The sequence below is a fragment of the Protopterus annectens genome, chromosome 1.part1 (assembly GCF_019279795.1).
Source record: "Protopterus annectens isolate FY-2018-M chromosome 1.part1, PAN1.0, whole genome shotgun sequence".
Lineage (NCBI taxonomy): Eukaryota > Metazoa > Chordata > Ceratodontiformes > Protopteridae > Protopterus > Protopterus annectens.
The window spans coordinates 1,521,891,826-1,521,916,767 of NC_056726.1; the positions used below are offsets into that span (position 1 = coordinate 1,521,891,826).

At 43.1% G+C, this 24,942-nt stretch overlaps 1 protein-coding gene across 5 annotated transcripts in view; it reads left to right on the forward strand.

The window, feature by feature from the left end:
• Nucleotides 1–24,942, forward strand: part of COL16A1 (collagen type XVI alpha 1 chain) — a 3,146,845-nt gene that overhangs the window by 387,359 nt on the left and 2,734,544 nt on the right. For all 5 annotated transcript variants that reach the window (XM_044082765.1, XM_044082783.1, XM_044082773.1 and 2 more), the window contains exon 4: nt 8,938–9,055. In XM_044082765.1, coding sequence (XP_043938700.1) covers nt 8,938–9,055 — 118 coding nt within the window. The remainder of the gene's footprint in view (nt 1–8,937; nt 9,056–24,942) is intronic.

Here is a 24,942-nt window from a genome sequence, read left to right on the forward strand (position 1 = left end):
ATGCCATCCTCCCTGTAAAATAAACAGCCTTGCAGATCTTGAACCCAGGACCCAATACACTATAGTCACAGTAGTTAACCACCAAGCCATCACAACAGTACAAAGTGTATGTAACCTATCTCTAAAATCTAATAGGTTCATAGGTTAGTACTAAGCTAACTGCCCTTGCGAGCCATTTTAAGCTTAGCCAATTATCCCTTGTGAGACTCAAACCCTGCACCTTGTGTTTGTAAGGCAAACACCTTAACCATTAGGCCACCGGATTTGTAGAGTACAGAAAGTGAAGGGCAGATGAGTAGTTCAGTTTAGGATATGGTGCAACAGACCCAATGTTTACAGTGAGAAAGGCAATGAAAGAGAAGCTGGACACAAGCAAATCATACAACTGGGCTTTCCAATATATGAGAAAAGCATATAACAAGCTCCCAAGAAAACCATTTTGAACAGTGGTATGACAGCTTGACATCTTAGATGCACTGGATCATAGAATCGTAGGATCATAGGAGGTTGCTAGCCTGCCCACCCAGAGGTCATTTCAAGCCTAGCTGTATCATCAAAAAGTAATAGCCTAGATATTCTAGTAAACACCCAGGATTGTATTTAGTAATGACTGCCCATGTCTAGGAGGGTTGTGGGTGATGTCCTCGGCTGTCCCATCCACTCATCCAGGTTCCTCTTGACCATTGTCATGGTGGTGTCCCACTTCAAAGCCTGTTCCAAACATGTGTCAGTTACCGGGAGAAAAATCTGTCCTGCAAGCACGTCCTTTTCAAACCACAGGCCATATTTAGGTCCCTGGAATAGGTAGCATTCATCCCATTTGATTTACGGATGTGCTGCAAATTCATTAGATTTGGGTCAGATATTCCTCTGTAAGCCAGACATAAGTCTCCCCTAAGAAGTCTGTACAATACTGAGTATAGTGACAGGGACTTTAGTCAGTCTGAGTAAGACATGTGCTTGAGTCCCTTGATCTTCTTAGTTAGAAACCTCTGAGGTCTCTCCAGTTGCTGCAGGTGCTTTGTATGGTACATGCCAAAACGGGCATTATACTCAATTATAGGCCAGATTACTGACAAGTATAGAGGGGTTATAACCTCCTTTGCTCCAGAGGTGATGCCTTTGCTAATCAAGTACTTTATGTAGACGCCATCCTTACTACAGTAGACACATGGTGGGTGATGTTAAGGTCACAGTCTGCTTGTGTTCCCAGATCCCTTACCACTTCTTAGGTACATAGGGTATTGCTGTCAATTTGATAGTGTGAAGGGGCATTGTGTTTACCGAAGGGAATGATGGTGCATTTATTTGCATTCAGTTTGAGACCATGACTAAGACAACAGTCGTTGATCTGCGTAAGACCCTAGTGGTATACCGACATCATTTGGGGATTCAATAATTGCATCCAGTTTGCAGTTGTTTGCAAACCTGGTCAGCCACAGCCCCTTAGTTTTGGCCTGAACTTCTGAGAAGCATATACCAAACAGTACAGGCCCAACACTGACCCTTGTGATACCCTGCTGGTGACAGGTCTGCTGCTTGATGTGAAGTCACTCACTTTGATAATGTGTTACAGGTTTGTGAGCCAGTTGGCAAGAAATCCACCAGGTTTAACAGGCAAGATCTACCCTTGACGAAGTTAGATGGAGTCGGATCCAGGGCTTAGAGGTCACCTGTGTCTTTATTTATGAGGTCCATGATGATACATTCCATGGCTTTACACATGAGGCTGGTCAGACTTGTGGGTCTATAATTCCCTGGATCTGCTGCTAAGCCACCTTTGTCGAGGGGCGTAACTGTTGCTGTTCTCCATTCTGCAGGAACAAAGTCAGTGGTTATGCTGTGATTTAATTGGGTACATATTGGTAATGCTAGTTCATGTTTTAGTTTGTTTAGAAGACAGCTTAGGATTGGGCTTGGATGGGATAAGGGAGTGAAATTTTCACCAAATCTGTCCACTAGCATGTTTGCTGTCTCTGTGGGATCAGTGTTTGTAATACCATTAGTCACTAGTTCGGTACATGCTTTGGTCCTACCTTTTAAGCTATGTGCGTAGTTGTAAAAGGCCTTATGTTTATCCTTGGCTGTGATTGCTAAGTTTTTCTCAACGTTACCATTAGAGGATTTGACATGTTGTCTTATTTGCCTGTTGAGGCTGAGGATGGTGCTTTTCCATTGTTATGGCCTTGCCTTAGTTTTCTTAGACAGCAACTTTTTGCTTTTGTTGTAAAGTTTGTTGATGCTTGGATGTCCGCTTGATTTTACTTAGGGCTCTAGCTTTGAGCCTTTCTGGTACAGCAGAGTCTATACACTGCTGCAAGTGATTGTGCAGGGCTTTAGTGTAAGCTTTGGTGTAGTTACCACTTCCAGCTGGGGGTGAGGCTTGGAATGCATTTATACCTTCCCCTAAGAATGTATAATTTGATTTGGCAAAGTTTTTAGTCTGAGTTCACCCTTTGTGAGTTCTGGTGTTAGTGCCAATTCAAAGGCAACTGATTTGTGGTCAGACTTAACTAATGAGGGTTGGACAATTGCAGTGTTGCATCTGCTTGTCATGTTAGTGAGGACCAAATCTAGTATGTTTGTTCCTCTTGTTGGGATTTGATCAAGTTGTTCCAGGGCATTTGAGTTAACACAGTCAAGGAACGTTTGTGCTAGTGAGTTGGGGCTAGAGTAGGTTCCCAATTGGTGGTGGGATAATTGAAATCCCACATGACCAGACTGTTTGGCAATATTTAGATTGCCTCCATTTTGGTCAATTAGGCCTTGTGCACATCATGATTCTTGGAGGGGGCTCTATAACTGGCTATGACTTGAATGGGGGTCATATGCACAGTAACCTGAATTTGGAGTAACTGCATGAAGTTGTCCAGTCTACTAGACAGGAGGTGAATTTATCTCTAACTTAGATAGAAACACCTCATCCTTTGGTTCTCACATGTTCGTTTTGAAATCTGAAAGTGTGAAAAGCAGTGTAGCCTTGCAAGGCTTGAGTAGTCTCTGAGGCTTTGAATCAGGTTTCTGTGACTGCACAGGCATCTACATCCTCCGGTGATAGAAGTGTTTCAAGGGTGTGCACTTTTAGGTTTAAGCTCCTAGCATTTAGCAGCATAATCCTTATTTTGTTATGGTTGACAATTTTCACGGCGGCAATTTTGTTTTTGAGACCTTGCCTAAAAAAGGTACTATAGGAGAGCCAAGAGCCTTTGCCAGCAGCCAAAAGCCTTGTGGTACCAGGTGCAAACTGCCACTGGCAGAGCAGCAAGGTTTGTCGACCATGGCTTCCCAGGCGGACAGGAACTGGATCCCCTTTGAATGACACCAAAAGCTGAGCCAATTATTATCAATCATGTTTTGTTTATACTGTGGCATTATTCTAGGTGAGGGTAATTTGCTGCTCAGGATTAGGGACATACCTGCCTGGGACACATACTCTGACATCTCTATCATGTCTGTCTTCATATAGTCCAGTGAGGTATATCTCAGGTCATTCACTCCAACATGAGCTATGACAGAGTCATAATGGTACTTGTTGCCAAGAGACCTGAGTGCGTGAGTGATCTGATGAATTTGGACAGGCAGCTGAGCGTGACTTTCTCCTTATTTAACCTTCTGAGTGGGACATCTGTGTGTCTTGCTATGGAATCTCCAGTGACAGTAAAATTTGTTTTTTGAGTGTTGACACTGGTGTTGCTATATGTCTTGTGTGCTGTGGGAACTGTGTAGAATAAGAGCAGGCTATATACAAGCACCTAATGACCTTAATAATAATAAAGTACAAACAGTGATAGGACTCATAGGGAGGTCTTCACTGCCCAGTTCTCTGTTCCATACCGTAGTACTAGTTACACCACTTTTTTGTACACTTTACTTTATAGCTTCTTTGGCATTCTTCTGTCATATACTTTACGTGACACTCTGTGCCAACTGGCTGCAGCCCTCGTGAATCTAGCTTTGACCTCCACATTCAAACTTCCCTTCTCCTCAACCACCCCTCCAAGATACTTGAAGCTGTTAACCTGTTCAGTTACCTCAGTTGTCTGGTTCTCATTATTTCCAGCATTTGATGCCATGACCACTGTCTTATCCGTAGTCTGTTTCATGACCACTTTCTTATCCGTAGTCTGTTTCATGACCACTGTCTTATCCGTAGTCTGTTTCATGACCACTGTCTTATCTGTAGTCTGTTTCATCCCATCTGTTATTTCCACCATTTGATGCCATGACTACTGTCTTATCCGTAGTCTGCTTCATCACATCTGCCTTCAGCTTTGCCTGCCATTCCCATATCCTTACTGAATTTCTTGCTCAGAGTCTGTCTGTAATGTCGCATCATCTGCATACACAACTTTGATGATCTTTCACCTCTGACCTTTTTCCTGATGTAGTCTATAACAGTATGAACAGCAATTGTCTCAGATCCGAACCCTGATGTAGACCCACTCCCACTGGGAGCCCCACTGTGAGACTAAACACTGCTCATACTTAAGTCTTTGGGTCCTTGTACATTGGCTGCACTAACCTACCAATATTTCTGGGATGTAAAACCACCATAGTATTGCGCAAATCAGCTTTACTGGGACTTTGTCATATCCTTTCTTCAAATCTAGGAAAGCCCATTTCACTCTTTCCTTATTTCTAGCTTCTTCTCAACTGTCTATTTCACTGCAAACATCAGGTCAATTGTTCTGCACTCTGATCTGAATCCAAACAGGTCATGTCTCATCTTACTTTATACTACTGTTGGTATTTGTTTATCAATCACCCTCTTGAGACTGCTTACCAGTCCACAGGACATCAACGGCAGATGGAAGGAGTGCTTCCAGAAGCTTCTGAATGAAGAAAACCCCACAGAAGCTGTACTACCCTAGACACAGCCTACAATGAGAGAAGAAGAGGAGCCCATCCTAAAAGAAGTAAGAATAGCACTAAGGAAAATGAAGTCAGGGAAAGCAGCAGGTTCAGATGAGGTCACAGCAGAAATGATCATGAGGTTGGGTGAGAAAGGAGACAATGGCTGCTAAGGGCACTCGTAGCAGTTTGGAGAGAAAGGCATATCCCAGATGACTGGAGAATAAGCGTACTAGTGCCAATATTTAAGAACAAAGGGGACATCCAAAACTCTGAGCAGTACAGAGGTATCAAACTCCTTTCACTTTGAATGAACGTTCTCGAGAGGGTGATTGATAAGCAAATACCAACAGTAGTGGAAAGTAAGATGAGACATGAGCTGTTTGGATTCAGATCAGAGTGCAGAACAATTGACCTGATGTTTGCAGTGAGATAGATAGTTGAGAAGACGCTAGAAATAAGGAAACAGTGAAAATATTAGCGAGGATCAAATCCAGTATGTCTGCACCCCTGGTTGGCGTATTTACAGTCTTGTCCAGGGAGTTTGTGTTTACAAAATCCAGGAATCTGTGTGCCTTTATGTTTGGTGGTGTATAGGATTCCCAGTTAATAGTGAGGTTATTAAAGCCACCCATAAATATGGTATTGGGGTGGATGGTGACTGTTTCCAATAAATTTAAAAACATGGGATGGGTGTCCTGGATCATGGGGGGGGGGGGCTAGTCATATTTCTCCTGAGTTGCTCCAGTTGTCAGTTAGGTGAGTGAAGTTCTTAGAGGTAAGGGTCTATGGTAGTTAATACCAACTTCATCTGGCCAGCAGGGACATGGGTGCCACCCCTTAGTGAATTTGTAGTCACCCATCCAGTGATCTAGGCTGCATGTGAAGAGGACCAGGGAGGTGCTGTGTTTCATGTGAACTAGAAGCTTGTTCCAGAGAAGAAGTAGTCTCTGGGAGATGTATCTATCTGTTCAACATGAGCTGTTTATGTCAGGGGCTAGATTAAGATCACTGGAGCAACTGACCCTCCTGCAGTTTGATTTGTGATGAAGTCCGGTGTTGGATGAAAATGTAGTGATTTAGTTAAATTGTTTATGCTTTATTGAGTTTTAAGGTGTTTTATTAAGGCTTTTTACATCCTGACCCATGGCTGGTCTTTCTGCAGTGCTGGTGTGGTATTGTATTACTCATAGTCAGGATGCTTGGGATCATACGATAGATATGGGATAAAGCATTCAGGAGCTCCCTCTGACCATTAGTAGTGCAAGGGACAGTTCTAGGGTACTCTTTTTGTGTTCTACCCATAGATCCAAGTTGCACTTCAATATGGACAAGGATGAAGTTTATTTTATGTGGATGGGGAGTCTGTCCCAGAGCAGCAGTTTCCTCTGTGAGATATTTCTTTCCCTCCAAACTCTTCTGCTGATCTTACAGAAGAGGTTTAGATCCCTAGACTGAGTATTTCTGATGCCATTTGACTTGCTGATGTACACTCAATTCATAAGTACTGGGTTGGAGATACCTTGTAGGCCAGACCCAGGTCACCACTTACCAAACTATAGGATAGCAAGTATAGTGGCAGGGCCTTGAGTCAGTCCAGGTAGGACATGTTTTTTAGGCCTTGTGGACATTACAGTTGTTGCATCTGTCTGTACAGATTTGTGCCAAAGGGAGGATTATATTCAGTGATTTGCCTAATGATAGCTGATTAAAGGGGGCAGTGACACCCCAAGATCCCTAGATCTAGATACAGTCCCCTTGTTTGTAAGCTGTGCAGTATAGAAGGGCTTTCTTACAACAATGGACATGTTGGTCAACTGTTATGTCACAGTCCACATAAGTTCTCAAATCCCAAAGAATTGGGTCAGCTCTTTGGGGCATATTGTCAGTGTTGTCCTGCTTTATCTAGTTGGTCCTGCAACTGTTATCTGAATGCTCTCTTTTCCTCACGTTCACAACCCTGTGGGCCATTGGCTGAAATTATGAACAGTGCTCTATCCTTACACTGTTGTTTGAGTGCCGTGAGTCTGTCACTAGTTCTGATGATATCCGTCACTGTCTTCTGAAGCCCCTCTCCCTCACCAAAATCCCCACACCATTTCTCGTCTGAGTTCCCTGAATAGTAGATTCTGGATCCCAAGCCATGTTGCTTTGCTACACTGCCCTTACAGCTTGTCTCCTGGATACACGGCATGCCCAGCCTTCTCCATATCATCATGTCATCCTCTTCCAAGCTGTCTCCTGTCAGCGAGCCAGCACTGAGTACAGCAATTCTTAGTTCATGTTTGGTTTTACATCCAGCTATCACTTAGCAGAGCTATCCCAGGCAACTCAAGCTGGGCAAGTGGATACCAGGTGGCCAGCAACTTCTTGACTCAGAGCTGTTGCGCAGTATGGCAGGCACACACTGGCCAGTTGGTCACATACACAGCTACCACTGTTAACATGGGTCCCTGGCATAGGTCATAGGAGACTGGGTCCTCAACCTACTTATCACAGGCAAATACCAATATGCTTATTTTTGATGAAATTAGTCACATGACTGAATTATTTTTTATACAGTTGAGTGGCTATCTCTAACATGGCACACAGTTTGTGGCCCATGTTCACTTGTCTTGTGAATAGTGCACACAGCCGATGCCCTAAACGATTGGACTATTCATGTCTTTCCCTATCTGCACCATTTAGAACCTGTGCTGCTGTGTACAACTCCAGTTTTGGGTGTGTTTGAGGTGGAAACACTCAGCATGTTTTTGGGAGATGGAAGGAACCCTACTGAGACAGAGAGACAACATGCAAACTCCAAACAGGCATTTGCTAAAGGTCAAAATGCAACCTTGTCCTTTCTGCATGGTAGGCAAAGACCTTAAGCATTATGCCAACTGGTCTCTTTAGCTGCCAAACAAAAGAATAAAAAGTATGACTTTATAGGTACTGAGAATGCTGGCAAATGGAACAAAACAAAAAAATACTTTGTTAATAAGGTAACTACAGTGGACAAATGCCCCTTTTATGAAAATCCTGGGAGTGATGTGTGATTAAGTGACAACCTGAAGATTTGGGAGTTAAGCACAGGACTGCTGCAGAGTTTAGGTGTCACAACACAAAGTTTTACAGCTGTGTGTCGCACTGCCAGACAACTGCATAAATTACACTCTTCCCAAATGTGCTAAAAGTAAGTGCATTCATATGCATGTGTGTGTGTGTGTGTGTGTGTTTATGTGTGTTTATGTGCGTGTTTGTGTATAAAAATAATAAGTGTAGTGTGTGTGTGTGTGTGTGTGTGTGTGTGTGTGTGTGTGTATATACAAAGAGTAAGTGTAGTCATATGTGTGTGTGTGTGTGTGTGTGTGTGTGTGTGTGTGTGTGTGTGTGTGTGTGTGTATGTGTGTGTGTTTGTGTATACAAAGAATGTGTAGTCATAGGTGCGTGTGTGCATGTGCGTGTGTGTGTGTGTGTGTGTGTGTGTGTGTGTGTGTGTGTGTGTGTGTGTGTGTGTTTGTGTGGGTGTGTGTGATAGATATGTCTGTCTATAGCTGCACTTAATACTTATGCATTTCTGTTCTTCAGCATCCTTTTCCAGTTTTCAGTGCCGTGTTTCTTAGCACACATGACAAAAATCATTATTCAGATGGACCATAACAGTGTTTAATGATGAGATGTTTTGTTTAATACACTGAGATTAAGACAGATGAAAATGAAATTATTTTTTTCTTTTGTTGTGACTACAGAATGTTTATACAGTGCTTTCTACTTATAAACTCACACAAATAAATATAACCAAACATTAACCAGCATAATTCTTTTTGTGGCATTAAAATTGCACTACCCTAGATACACAGAGGCAGATATGTTTTTTTTATTCAGTCCATTAAGAAGTCTTTGCCTTGCCAGACACATAATGGGATTATTAATAATGGAGCAAGCCAATATTTTTAATTAACTTGTTTTTATACAGCCATCCTGCAAAGTCTCTGACAAGCATCATTGGATTTTTGTTCTAATAGCATGAAATACTGGTTGTGAAATAAAACCTCTCTCTGTTTGAATTAAAGGAAAATCATCTTTGTTCTGCTTCCTTTCTAGGATTTAATCTTATTAGAAGGTTTGCTCTTTTAAAAACGCCATCTATTAAGAAGATTCGTAATCCCAAGGGACCACTGATTTTACGACTGGGAAGTGTAAATCTAGTTAAACCAACAGAGTGAGTGTATTATATTCTTGTTAGAGATTCATGTATACATGCTGTGTTACAGTTCCCTGAACTGATGAATGCGATTTGATATAGATGAATCTTTTTGTTTTGTACTGTAGTTGTGCAGGCAAATAACTACACTCTTAAATGTTAACTCTGCCTAAACAATCACACCTTTGCTATGTCGCTTCCAAAACATCATAGGTTGTTTTACCAATAGGAAAACCACGTTAGTATTTACATGGCCTTCTTCCTTGTTAGTTGTGAAGACAGTTATCAGAGAAGATGACGACCAAATCGGGGCAAGGAATAAAGCAGATAACTATGATAAATAAATAATAATAATAAATTAATATAATGCAGAATGTATGAAGTAAGGTATGCATAAACAGGGCACATACCTCTCAACCTCTCAGTGCAAGAAATCTGGACAAAGCCAGAATGAATGGGCTGAAGGCCCAAAAATACAGACAGAATTTAAATATTGCTCCTATAAACTTAGAAAGTTGCTAGAATAACATGTTTTGCATAATTATGTATTTTCTGAAGGATATAAATTGTGAAACTCAAATGTCTGTAATTTTTTAGTGTTATTTAGTGACTTCAGCCTTCAATGATTTGCCAGAAAACCACACATTCTAAGAGGAATAGACCAGAAATATGAGGCAAAAATCTGGACATTCTGTGAAAATCTGTACAGCTGAGAAGTATGAGTCAGGGCATGGTATAAATCTTTAAAAGCCTTCTTTTTATGTTGTAATTCTTTTATTTATTTTCTTAATATAATGTTAGTGAAAATGGTGATACCAACCAGCTGGGAGGCCCTTAGAAGAAGGAAAAGCTTGCAGTTGTCTAATATTATGCAGTAAAATTTCTGTCTTATTCCACTGTGATTCTGGAACTTACCATACTGAGAAAAGGTTGTGCCCTTTTTAGTGAAACAATTTATATTGTACAAGTGTGACATCCCTAAACTCTAAGTCAGCATTGAAAAGGCACCCTAAAACCAAAAGCACAGTATCTAGTCAGCAGCCCAAATTCAGACTCATCATTATACTGAGGCCTGATCAAAGGTCACTCTGATTAATACTACCAGCCCACACAGGACACGATAAGTATCTTTTTATTGTACCTGCTGACCTATGAAGAGACCTTTATTAGTGAGTTTATGTTGGGAATTATTCCCCTTTCCACTCCATTTCTCCTGTTTTTTCTTGAAGCTTCCTCATCAGGAGTGCGGTCACATTCTACCAGTTCATGTTCTGATTAGTTTGGTAACTAGGTAGCTCACACAAGTGCTCAAGTCTATTTTCTAGGAAGGAGTAAGGAGTGAAAGGAACTTAAGTGACTTCCTCTTTTTTAGGCAAGGTTCAAATGACAAATTCACCACCGTAACAGGAACAGGCAAGTAAAAACTGAGGGTAATGCTACTCAATGCTAGAAGTCTAAATATCAAAATGCACTCACTCGAGGCACTCCTTAAAATGGAGAACATCAATATCTGTGCAGTGACTGAGACCTGGTTCAAGGCTCTAGAGAGCCCTTGCATTACCAGGCTATAACTCATACCACACCTTTCGGCCATCTAACCTGGACCAGAATACCAAAGGCGGAGGTGTGTCCATATTCATTAAGGATATCTACACCTCCAGGCTAGTTGCGCAGCATAATGCATCCGAGGTTATCCAAGTGCAACTAACTCTGGGCAAAACTGCAATCCAATTTGTAACTTGCTACAGATCCTCCACCATGCCTCAGGATTCCCACTCCTCTTTTCTTGATATACTGGAAAATATTAGGGTTCAACTAAACACTCTAATAATGGGTGATTTCAACTACCCCACCATTAACTGGGAAAACTACTTGTGTACCAACTCCTTCACTCAATGCTTTCTGGAATTCATAAATTCCAATGCCCTGGATCAACTTATCCACACCCCCTCCAGGAGCAACAGTATCCTAGACCTAGTCATTACCAACATGAATGACCGGTGTTCAACACCTGAAGTCAACTCCTCGTTGGCCAAATCCGACCATAAGCTAATCATCCTAGATATCCACATCCCGCCCCCACCCACCATTAAGGAAACCATGGTAAAAAATTTCTCCAAAGCCAACTTCATTCTTCTTAAGACAGAACTGGTGAACTTCATGACACCCATGCAGATGGACAATACAGTTATGACTGCTGAATCCTACACAAATGCATTCAATAAGCACTTACATGAGTGCATGGATCGTGCAATCCCAAACAGAACCAAGATGCTATCCTCCAAAAAAAGGAAGCCAATCTGGTAGTCCCCTGCCATAAACAAACTCTACAACAGAAAAAAGAAACTGTTGCAAAAGAGAGTAAACTCCCATGAGTGGAGGAGTTCCCTGGTCAGCCTCAATAAGAAGCTAAGATCCCTTCTAAGATCCTCCAAAGCTAGCTATGAAAAAATCGCCACTGATTCTAAGGTTCACCACAAAGCATTCTATAGCGATGTCAAGAATCTCAATGGCAATACCCAGATCTGCTCTGAGTTACAGCACAACAGCATGAAAATTACAGAACCAACTGATATTGACAACATCCTGGCAGATAGGTTCAGTGCTAAGTTTATCCCCCTCTCACCCCTTAAATGGCCCATATCTATACAGGAAGAATGCAGAGTCCCTGTAATCAAATCTGTGCAGGTTAAAGTTGCACCCTCTAAAACCAGAAACACAGCATCCGTGGGACTGGACAACATCCCAGGCTGCATTTTACACAACCTTTAGAACGAACTGGCTCCCCACCTAAGCACCATGTGCAGTCATAGTCTCACGTCAGGCTTTTTGCCCACTGAATGGCACACAGCAACAGTTATCCCACTCCTCAAAGGAGGAGCCACCACTGATCCTGGGAACTATCGCCCTATTAGCCTGACGAGCCTGGTCTGCAAGGCCATGGAACGTATCATCATGGAATTCATAAACAAAGACATTGGTAACTTCCAAACTCTGGACCCCACGTAGTTCAGGTTTGTGAAAGGCAGATCATGCCTTCTGAACCTGATCAACTTCTTTGAGGCAGTCACCAAAGCCTTAGACGAGGGTAAGGTGGTTCATACAACCTATCTTGACCTCACCAAGGCTTTTCACACCATCCCCCATTCTGGAATTATATCTAAACTCACTAAGCTAGGTATAATTCCCTATGTCAATATGGGTTGCCAACAGGCTCACTGACAGAACCCACACTGTAAAAGTTGCAAACTCCAAATCTGACCAGTGACAAGTGGAGTACAACAGGGTTCAGTCCTGGGACCTCTCCTGTTTGATATCTACTTCTCTGAAGTACAGGCTAACACAGAAGGCCTCTGGCTAATGAAGTTTGCAGATGACTGCAAACGAGGAGCCATAGTCGAGTCCCCAAATGATGTCAACATCCTACAGAAGGGCCTCACTGAGACAGATGCCTGGTGTCAGAGGCATGGCCTCAAGCTCAATGCCAAAAAGCGCATTGTCATCCCCTTTGGTAAAAACTCTTTACCCATGAACTACCACATAAACGGCAGTCTACTTAACACCGAATGTGTGATAAGAGACCTTGGGACACAGGTGGACAGTAGTCTCTCCTTTGATAATCACATCATCACGGTAGTCAGGAAATCCTTCTATGTGGCACACCTCATCACAAAAGGGTTCTCATCCTGGAAAAAAGAGGTCATTGTTCCCCTCTACTTGGCAGTCATTAGACCCATTACAGAGTACAACGCCCCTTTTGGAATGTACCTCACAAGACATCTGCAGCAGCTGGAAAGGCCGCAGAAGTACCTCACAAAGAGGATTACTGGCTTCAAACAGATGCCCTACACTGACCATCTCAAAAAACTCTAGTTTTACTCTGTTAGCATATTGCCTACTCCGAGGACATCTCTGCCTAACATATAAAGCAATGTTAAACCTAGAGCTGTTGGACATGCTACACCTAAAGAAATCCCAATCCCTCTGAGCTACATGGTCTATGGACCTAAACCTTGTCACCACAATAAACAGGACATGCTGGAGGGATAGATTCCTGTCCCAGAGGCGTCCTATACTCTGGAACAAGCTACTCATCCATGTCAAGCAAAGTTCTTCATTAGCACTCTTCAAGAAAAATCTTGATGAGTGGATGGGAAATAGGAAATACACCCCGGGGATCACTTCTGTGTCTCTGCTTGACAGTGGCACAGGAAAATAACTTTCTTGGGTGGCGTAATCCAGGGAACCTTGCTGGCTAGTTTTACATAGGCCCTTGGGCCTAGTCCATAATCCTTCCATTTTCCTCCAACCAATCAGAAAATCTCATTTTCTGCAGTTCAAGAAAAGCAATGATGATTTGGCAGCTACATTGACACAATGTAAATATATATACGTTCCCAAATGAATGGGAGCTCCAGTAACAGCTGCTGGATAGAAGAGATGACCAGATAAGTGGGACAGTAGGGGAAGGGTGTTTGTGACCCACTGAAAAATGTCCCTTTTTACATGAGCTCCCTTATTAAGCAGCTGATATAAATATCTGTTAAGTCTAATATCAGGAGAGCCTCCCAAGTGAGTTTATGAGTGGAAGATTCCATGATAGTTAAACTGTCTGGGTCACAGGAGCCAGAGGAGAACTAAAAGAAAAAAAGGTTGTTCAGCCCTGCTGAATTATTGAAGTACAAAAGGAAAAAAAGGAAATCCATATCATGGAGTCACAATCCCAAAAATAATGTTTGTTGTAGGTGTGAACTAACAGCCAAGTCGCCAAACCACAAACCTCTGAATCTGAGACGTTTATGCAGTAAGTACTGAAACTTAACATTTATTTTTACTTTCCTATTTGTTGACAGAATAAGCTGACTGGATAAATTGGCCCTTTTCATTCACAAGATAGGAGCTGTGCCTGCTTAAGTAACTTGATCAGAATCAAGCATTAGGCAAAGGACATTGAAAGGAATCATACCCTGTACCCTGGACTAGAAGCTAACTTATAACAGTTAAGATCTTTGGTCTTCTGAGCTAGCTGCACTGTCAGGCCCCTGCTAGAGTGGCCTTTATCATTAGGTTCATCCACATAGAAAGGATGTGCTTAGCAAGCACTCAACCTTTCATCCGTATAACAGGGAACCTGTACACTTGCTTCAGCTAGATCCTGAGCTGGCACTGCATGTCCACATGTCCACGGTGTGAATGGCAGCCTCTTCTCTGGTTTCTGCTCTTGTAATGAAAACAGGGAGATATATGAGCAGACGTAAGGAAAACTCTGGCAGTATTATAAAAAAAAATTGAGGTTTCCTAATGAATACTCAGTCCTTGAAAGTCCATGGAATTTTCTCTACAGTTAGGGGACAAGAGCTCCACAAATCTACAAGATGAAGAAGGGCTGACAATGAAAGAAAAAAAATGTTTTCCACAAGATATTCTTCAAGGCTGTTGAACTAGTGTGGGTTATAGTATGTGAAGGGTAAAGAGACAAAAGTCAGTTCAAGTTGTCATGGTGAACGAGAGAGGTTCTTCAGTGATTGACAAAGATTCAGAATGCCTTTTACATACTACCTGACCAGCTACTGCTGGAACAGAGTCCTGTCCTCTAGAAGCACAGAACAGGCAGAGACTACTAGTTTAAGATCATTGATCATGGAATAACTGGGACGCAAATCATATAAATGCCAGAGAAAAGTCAGCAGTGCCTGTATGCTGGCCAGCTGAGAAGGTGTGGGCTACCCCTCTGTCGAAACAGAATGACAGATGTCATGATGAACGATCAGGAGATGACCATTTGGGGGGTAGTGCATTAGTCATTGGGGCTTTACAACTTTTATGCCTAACTGCTATGTTCTCTTCACAGCTGTGAAGTACATGCATTTAATATCTAATAGCTTAAACAGTTTCATATCTCTGCCGTTTCCCGTCTCTGTAATGTGCAGAAGTTTCCAGGTTGCCCACGTATGCACTTTGTGTTTGCTGTTGCTGCTGGTGTCTCGGATCTTTTGTTAGAAGTTTGGATTTACTGAAAATGCTTAACCTTAATTCCTGATTATACCAGAAAGGAAGCTGCAACCAAATACATAATCAGCTCCTTGAAATTACCAGTCCCTCAATTATATGGTCTGTTATTCATTCTGTAATTCTTAACTTAGTTCCTTTACTATATCATACAGAGACACACACACACACACACACACACACACACACACACACACACACACACACACACACACACACACACACACACACACACACACACACACACACACACACACACACACACACACACATGCACACACACACACACACACACACACACACACACACACACACACACACACACACACACACACGCACACACACACACATGCCCACAGACACACGCACACACGCACACACACACATGCCGCACACACACACACACACACACACACACACACACACACACACACACACACACACACACACACAGACACACAGACACACACACACACACACACACACACACACACACACACACACACACACACACACACACACACACACACATGCCCACACACACACACACACACACACACACGCACACACACACACAGACACACACACGCGCGCACACACACACACACACACACACACACACACACGCATGCACACCATGAACACACATACACATCCACACCCACACACACACACACACACACACACACACACACACACACACACACACACACACACATCCACCCCCCCACACACACACACACGCAAACACATATATACTAAGCTCACACCCACAGCATGATACCAACACTAACAAGCTAACCTGCATTGTCAGTTTTTTGTCTCACTTTCCCATTGAATTGACTGAAATACGTATTTTTATTTTGTGTAAACACACTGTTTGTGAATATCCTGACATATGTAACATCAACCTTTCTGGATATTTCCACTACATGTTATCATTTGTATTTTATTCTTTTTTAAAACTGCATCAAAGCGATGGCTAAAATTGGACCCCTGTGGTCCAGTTCACTGTTTAATAAATAAATTAATATGGTGAAGTGTTCAGTGTGTCAGTTTACTAAGCCACTTTCTAGATGCCGCACTTATGGAGAAACGTTGGACTTGGGTCACGACTGGAAACATGCATCGCTCACCATCCATGATTCATAGGTTACATAGCACATTTAATGTACTACAGAACTGCTGTTTTCATTTCTTTCTGCCAGTGGTCTCTTGTTTTGTCACTTGAATGACCACACCTCTTTAGCCACTGTAGCTACAGCTGTGTCCCAGCATAACCTGACCTTTCACACTGTCAGATGATTACTAATACTAGTTTTAAAATGAGTGTGTGATTCGTCCATAACGCACAGTGTACTTCCAACAGTACTAACCTCCCTGCCATGATGTGAGCTGAGTATCCATATCCTGTCGGGACCCGCCATTTTGTATACTCTTTGTATAACACAAAATGAAGACGTATGTTTACCATGCACATCGTGTGCATGTTAAAGTAAAACATTCAGATGTCTCTGTTTTCCTAATAGCAGTCACATGCTCTTTCATATGACATTTTAGGTATCTTTAAATTTCCTGCAGCTTTGCAGACCATGTTATCTACCCCATAGGTCGCAGTTTTTTAAAGTAGTATGTTTCAGGTGTAACTGGTTGCTCAAAGTTTTCACCTTCTTTATTACACTTCATCATCGCTCAGCCCTACATTTGTATGTACCCCCTTTTTACAGTGCTTGTACATTTTAATATTTCTGTTTCTTTTATACACAAATCTGGGGCTATCATAACTTGATAACTATCCCTGCATCTACCAATAATGTGCTCCAGTATTTTCAATAAATGAATGTCATCCCCATGCACAAAGGTGATGCCACTACTGATCCGGGAAACTATCGCCCCCATTAGCTTGACAAGTCTGATCTGTAAAGTCATGGAGCGTATTATTACGGATCTCATAAACAAGGCATAGGCAATCTCCAGACACTCAACCCCACCCAATTCGGATTTGTCAGGGGAAGATCATGCCTATTGAACCTAGTTGATTTTTTTGAGACTGTCACCAAGGCCCTGGATGAGGGAAAGTTAGTACATACAGCTTACCTTGACCTGGCCAAGGCCTTTGACACAATCCCCCATTCAGGCATCATTGAAAAGCTAACACAACTTGGTGTTTATCCATATTTCATCAGATGGGTGGCCAACTGGCTGACAGATAGGACCCACAAGGTCAAAATAGGCACCACCACCTCCGACAGCAGACCTATCACTAGTGGTCTTCCTCAGGGATCTGTCCTTGGACCCCTACTGTTTGGAAACTACTTCTAAGAGGTACAGGCAAAGACAAAGGGCCTGTGGCTGACCAGGTTTGTGGATGACTGCAAGTTGGGTGCTGTCATTGACTCGCCAAATGACGTTAACATATTGCAAGAGGGTCTCACAGTTACAAATAACTGGTGCCAAAGTTATGGCCTTAAGTTAAATGCAGAAGAATGTATTATCATACCATTCAGCAAAAACATGGCCCCTACTGATTACCATGTCAATAGCAACCCCCTAAATACACAACCCATGGTGAGAGACCTTGGTATTCAGGTTGGCAACAATCTCAGATTCGACCATCATGTGGCAGCAGTGGTCAGAAAAGCCTTTTACTTGGTTCATTGCATAAATAAAGGGATTGCATCCAGAAAAAAGGAGGTTATTTCTACTCCTCCCTCATTAGGCCTATAACTGAGTATTTTGTTTGGTATGTACCTCTCCAAACACCTGCACCAACTGGAAAGGCCAGAGAATGGCCTCCAATACCTGTTCTGTGTGGACAGGCTCAAATCACTATCACTTTTCTCTGTATCATACAGATTGCTCACAGGTGATCTGTGTCTCACCTAGAAGACAATATCGGACCTTGCCCTACTAGAGATGCCACATATCTGTAAGTCTAGCTCCTTGCACATTACCAGCTCGATGGGCCTAAATATAATATGAGACATCAACAAAACTTGCTGGAGAGACAGGTTTGTCTCCCAGAGGCTGCCCCATCTCTGGAATACACTTCCAGTACATGTCAAACAGAGTATCTCACTGACCTTCTTCAAGCACAACCTTGATGAGTGGATGGGAAACCACAAGTTTGTCCCAGGGGTTCCACCTTTGTCCCTCATTGACAAGGTGACAGGTGCTGACTGAGGTTACTTTTTGGGGATAAATTCTTGGATAGGCTTGTAAGGGCCCCAGTGCCATTAGCCTAGTGTCATCCTATGATCCTAAGATTCTATGTAACAGTGTGGCTGCCAGCAGAAATGTTATACTTCATCAGTTGTTGCTTTCTGTATTATTTCTAGTCTAATTGCCTCAACTTCTTAACATCTATTTTCACATAGAGAGCTGTCACATTATGTTCTTTTACTGTTACCTTTAGCCAGCTGGCTGTTCACTATCCTTTCCGGATCGCTAGTATTTGAAAACCTTAATACAATGCTTATGTTCCCTACTTCTCTCTTCTCAAATAGCTCTTTGACCTTATTGTTGCTAGACATTCCAAAGAACTGCCACAAAGCAGTATGTCTAGTAAAAAAATCTGAATTATAATGCTTGAAATTAAATAATTACATTTCTGAACAGGCTTTTAATATAATTATTTTTCATATCATCCTCACACACATATCAAAATATCGAATAACTAGTTTCCTTGTTACATACATATATAACTGAATTTTGGGTGTTGGGTCAGCACAGATAATGACTAAGCTGTGATGGGTCAGCTGAGATAATGACTGAGGTGTGTTGGTCAGCTCAGACAGTGACTGAGGTATGTTGGGGAGGCTCAGATAATGATTGAGGTATGATGGTTCAGCTTAGGTGGTAACTGAGGTGTGATGGGACTGCAGAGATGGACTGGCATGTGTTTGGACAGCTCAGATAGTGACTGAGGTGTGTTGGGACAGCTCAGATAGTGACCGAGGTGTGTTGGGGAGGCTCAGATAGTGACTGAGGTGCGTTGGGACAGCACAGATAGTGACTGAGGTGTGTTGGGGAGGCTCAGATAGTAACTGAGGTGTATTGGGACAGCACAGATAGTGACTAAGGTGTGTTGGGACAGCTCAGATAGTGACTGAGGTGTGTTGGGGAGGCTCAGATAATGACTGAGGTATGTTGGTTCAGCTTAGGTGGTGACTGGCATGTATTTGGACAGCTCAGATAGTCACTGAGGTGTGTTTGGACAGCTCAGATAGTGACTGAGGTGTGCTGGGACAGCTCAGATAGTGACTGAGGTGTGTTGGGACAGCTCAGTTAATAACTGCAGTGAAGGTGGTCAGCTGCAGTAGGGCTGGCATGTGCTTAGCAGGCCGTTACTTAGCTATGCTTGGTATTCCACTTGCAGTAATAGGTTAAATGCTTATCATGAAAAGTTACAATAATAGCAGGTGTTTTACAAGGTACAAGGCTGTGCTAGAGGGTCATGTGAATGGGGACCAGGCTATGTTACTGGTGACATGCATGGAACCAGGCTATGTTATTGGTGATGTGCATGGGACCAGACTATGTTACTGGTGATGTGCATGGGACCAGGCTATGTTATTGGTGACATGCATGGGACCAGTCTATGTTATTGGTGATGTGCATGGGACCAGGCCATGTTATTGGTGACATGCATGGGACCAGGCTATGTTAATGGTGATGTGCATGGGACTAGTGGGACCAGGCTATGTTATTGGTGACATGCATGAGAACAGGCTATGTTACTGGTGACGTGCATGGCACAGGCTATGTTATTGGTGATGTGCATGGGACCAGGCTATGTTATTGGTGACATGCATGGGACCAGGCTATGTTATTGGTAACGTGCATGGGACCAGGCTATGTTACTGGTGATGTGCATGGAACCAGGCTATGTTATTGATGACGTGCATGGGACTAAGCTATGTTGTTAGTGACGTGCATGGGACCAGGCTATGTTACTGGTGACGTGCATGGAACCAGGCTATGTTATTGGTGACAGGCATGGGACCAGGTTATGTTATCAGTGACATGCATGGGACCAGGCTATGTTATTGGTGACGTGCATGGGACCAGGCTATGTTATTCGTGATGTGCATGGGACCAGGCCATGTAATTGGTAACATGCATGGGACCAGGCTATGTTACTGTTGACGTGCATGGGAGCAGGCAATGTTATTGGTGATGTGCATGGGACCAGGTGATGTTATTGGTTACGTGCATGGGACCAGCCGACATTATTGGTGACGTGCATGGGACCAGGCTATGTTATTGGTGACATGCATGGGACCAGGCTATGTTATTGGTGATGTGCATGGGACTTGACTATGTTATTGGTGACATGCATGGGACCAGGCTATGTTATTGGTGATGTGCATAGGACCAGGCTATGTTATTGGTGAAGTGCATGGGACCAGACTATGTTATTGGTGATCTGCATGGGACCAGGCTATTTTTTTGGTGATGTGCATGGGACCAGGCTATGTTATTGGTGACTGTCATGGGACCAGGCTATGTTATTGGTGATGTACATGCAACCAGGCTATGTTATTGGTGACGTGCATGGGACCAAGCTATGTTATTGATGACGTGCATGGGACTAGGCTATGTTATTGGTGACGTGCATGGGATCAGGCTATGTTATTGGTGACGTGCATGGAACCAGGCTATGTTACTGGTGACGTGCATGGGTCCAAGCTATATTACTGGTGACTTGCATGAGACCAGCTATGTTATTGTTGACATGCATGGGACCAGGCTATGTTATTGGTGATGTGCATGGGACCAGGCCATGTTATTGGTGACATGTATGGGACCAGGCTATGTTATTGGTGACATGCATGGGAACAGGCTATGTTATTGGTGATGTGCATGGGACCAGTGGTACCAGGCTATGTTATTGGTGACATGCATGAGAACAGGCTATGTTACTGGTGACGTGCATGGCACAGGCTATGTTATTGGTGATGTGCATGGGACCAGGCTATATTATTGGTGGCATGCATGGGACCAGGCTATGTTATCGGTGATATGCATGGGGCCAGCCTGTGTTATTGGTGACGTGCATGGGACCAGACTATGTTATTGGTGACGTGCATGGGACCAGACTATGTTATTGTTGATGTGCATGGGACCAGACCATGTTATTGGTAACATGCATGGGACCAGGCTATGTTATTGGTGACGTACATGGCACCAGGCTATGTTATTGGTGATGTGCATGAGACCAGGCTATGTTATTGGTGGTGTGCATGGGACCAGGCTATGTTACTGTTGACGTGCATGGGACCAGGCTATGTTATTGGTGACGTGCATGGGACTAGGCTATGTTATTGGGTACGTGCATGGGACCAGGCTATGTTATTGGTGATGTGCATAGGACCAGACTATGTTATTGGTGACGTGCATGGCACCAGGCTATGTTATTGGTGACGTGCATGGGACCAGACTATTTTTTGGTGATGTGCATGGAACCAGGCGATGTTATTGGTGACGTGCATGGGACCAGGCTATGTTATTGGTGATGTGCATGGGACCAGGCTATGTTATTGTTGACTGTCATGGGACCAGGCTATGTTATTGGTGACCTACATGTGACCAGGCTATGTTATTGGTGACGTGCATGGGACCAGGCTATGTTACTGGTGACATACATGGGACCAGGCTATGTTATTGGTGATGTGCATGGGTCCAGGCTATGATACTGGTGACTTGCATTGGACCAGCTATGTTATTGTTGACGTGCATGGGGCCAGGCTATGTTATTGTTGACGTGCATGGGACCAGGCTATGTTATTGGTGGCATGCATGGGACCAAGCTGTGTTATTGATGAAGTGCATGGGACCAGTGCATGGGACCAGGCTATGTTATATGTGATGTGCTTGGGACCAGGCTATGTTATTGGTGACATGCATGGGACCAAGCTATGTTACTGGTGACGTGCATGGGAGCAGACTATGTTATTGGTGACGTGCATGGGACCAGGCTATGTTACTGTTGACGTGCATGGGACCAGACTATGTTATTGGTGACGTGCATTTGACCATGCTCTGTTATTGGTGATGTGCATTTGACCAGGCTCTGTTATTGGTGATGTGCATGGGACCAGGCTATGTTATTGGTGATGTGCATGGAACCAGGCTATGTTATTAGTGATGTACATGGGACCAGACTATGTTATTGATGACGTGCATGGGACCAGACTATGTTATTGGTGACATGCATGGGACCCAGCTATGTTACTAGTCACGTGCATGGGACCAGACTATGTTATTAGTGACGTACATGGGACCAGACTATGTTACTGATGATGTGCATGGGACCAGGCTATGTTATTGGTGAAGTGCATGGGACCAGACTATGTTATTCGTGACGTGCATGGGACCAGACTATGTTATTGATGACGTGCATGGGACCAGGCTATGTTATTGGTGACGTGCATGGGACCAGACTATGTTATTCGTGATGTGCATGGGACCAGGCTTTGTTATTGGGAATGTTCATTAGGCCAGCCTATGTTATTGGGAATGTGCATGGGGCCAGACTGTGTTACTGGGATTGTGCATGAGACCAGGATGTGATACAGGAAGTGTGTATGAGACCAGGCTGTGTTATTGGGAATGTGCATGATGCCAGGTTGTGCTATTGGAAATGTGCATGAGACCACATTGTGTTATTGGGAATGTGCATGGGGACAGGATTTGTTATTGTTAATTTGCATGTGGCCAAGGTGTGATAGCACATACTATGCATTTGGATGACTGCACAAGTCAAACTAAAGTTCTATGGGTAGCTGAGCAGTTATTGCAAGGGTCCATACTGAGCTCATACCTAATGTGCACCTGGATGATGTACACAAGGGGCATGGGGGGTCCATACTGAGATAATATATTGTGCACCTGGATGATGTACACGGCAGGAGTCCATACTGAGATAATACCTAATGTGCACCTTGATGATTTACACAAGGGGCATGGGGGGGTCCATATTGAGATAATACATAATGTGCACCTGGATGATGTATACAAGAGGCATGGGGGGTCCATACTGAGCTAATACCTAATGTGCACCTGGATGATGTACACGGCAAGGGTCCATACTGAGATAATACCTAATGTGCACCTGGATGATGTACACAGCAGGGGTCCATACTGAGATAATACCTAATGTGCACCTGGATGATGTACACAGCAAGGGTCCATACTGAGATAATACATAATGTGCACCTGGATGATGTACACATGTGGGTCCATACTGAGATAATATGGAATGTGCACCTGGATGATGTACATGGGTGGGTCCATACTGAGATAATACATAATGTGCACCTGGATGATGTACACAGGGGGGGTGTGTGTACTTAGATAATACCTACTGTGCACTTGGACAATGTACACAGGAGGGTCCATACTGAGATAATACCTAATGTGCACCTGGATGATGTACATGGGGGGGGGGGGGTCTGTATTGAGATAATACCTAATGTGCACCTGGATGATATCATATGGCAGGGGTAGCTAGTCAGTTACTGCGTACAGTTCTACTGTCCTTTTAACCAAAACCACCTGAACAATTTGAAGGTCAAAGGTGGGCAGGTACTTTTGGACAAGTAGATTGGAGCAGGCTCATCACTGCAGAAGTTAACATCGCTACTGTTTCAGTATGTGCAAAGTCCTACTGTACAATGTTCAGTAACTTGCAAAGGACATGCAGTATCCTGTTATCCAGGGGTAGAATGTGCAACATCCTGATGGGAAATAGGCAGTATCCTGAGACCACAATGTGTAAAGACCAAGGCAGCATGGACTGAAGTAGAGGAATGATTTGCTGCTAGACATTAATTTAATTTAATTATGGGAAGCAGTTTACTTGTGGTGTTGAATGGGACCTGCTTACGCATAGCTGTGGCACCGGCCTAATTTCTACTGATCTTTAAAATAAAACCTGTCTACTCTGGAGTGAGCTGTAAAATAAAGCACATACTTCAGAATTAGTACAGTATATGCTACCAAATTTTATGTAAAATGGCATGTGCTAATTGTTAGTGTTTTGGTCGAGCACTGCTTCAGCCCTCACCATTAAGACACATCCTGCTAATGGTGTGTGAGTATTAGTACCAGTCTTAGAGACACATTATTAACCTGTTAATGGTGTTTGAGTACGAGTACTGGTCTTAGAGACACATTAGCAACCTGCTAATCATATGCGAGAAGTAGTACCTATCTTAGAGACATTTTATTAACCTGCTAATGGTGTGTGAGTACTAGTACTGGTCTTAGAGACACATTAGTAACATGTTAATAGTGTGTGAGTACTAGTACTGCTCTTAGAGACACATTAGTAACCTGCTAATGGTATGTGAGTACTAGTAATGTTCTTAGAGACACGTTAGTATCCTGCTAATAGTGTGTGAGTACTAGTACTGGTCTCAGAGACACATTAGTAACATGCTTATGTTGTGTGAGTACTAGCACTGGCTTAGAGACACATTAGTAACATGCCAATGATATGTGAGTACTAGTAATGTTCTTAGAGACACATTAGTAACCTAGTAATGGTGTGTGAGTACTAGTACCAGTATTAGAGACACATTAGTAACATGCTAATGGTGTGTGAGTACTAGTACTGGCCTTAGAGCCATGTTAGTAACCTGTTAATGGTGTTTGAGTACTAGTACCACACTTAGAGACACGTTAGTAACCTGCTAATTGTGTATGAGTACTAGTACTGGTTTTAGAGACATGTTAGTCACCTGCTAATGGTGTGTGAGTGCTAGCATCAGACTTAGAGACACGTTAGTAAATGCTAATGGTGTGTGAGTACTAGTACTGGTCTTAGAGACATGTTAGTCACCTGCTAATGGTGTGTGAGTACTAGTACCAGACTTAGAGACACGTTAGTA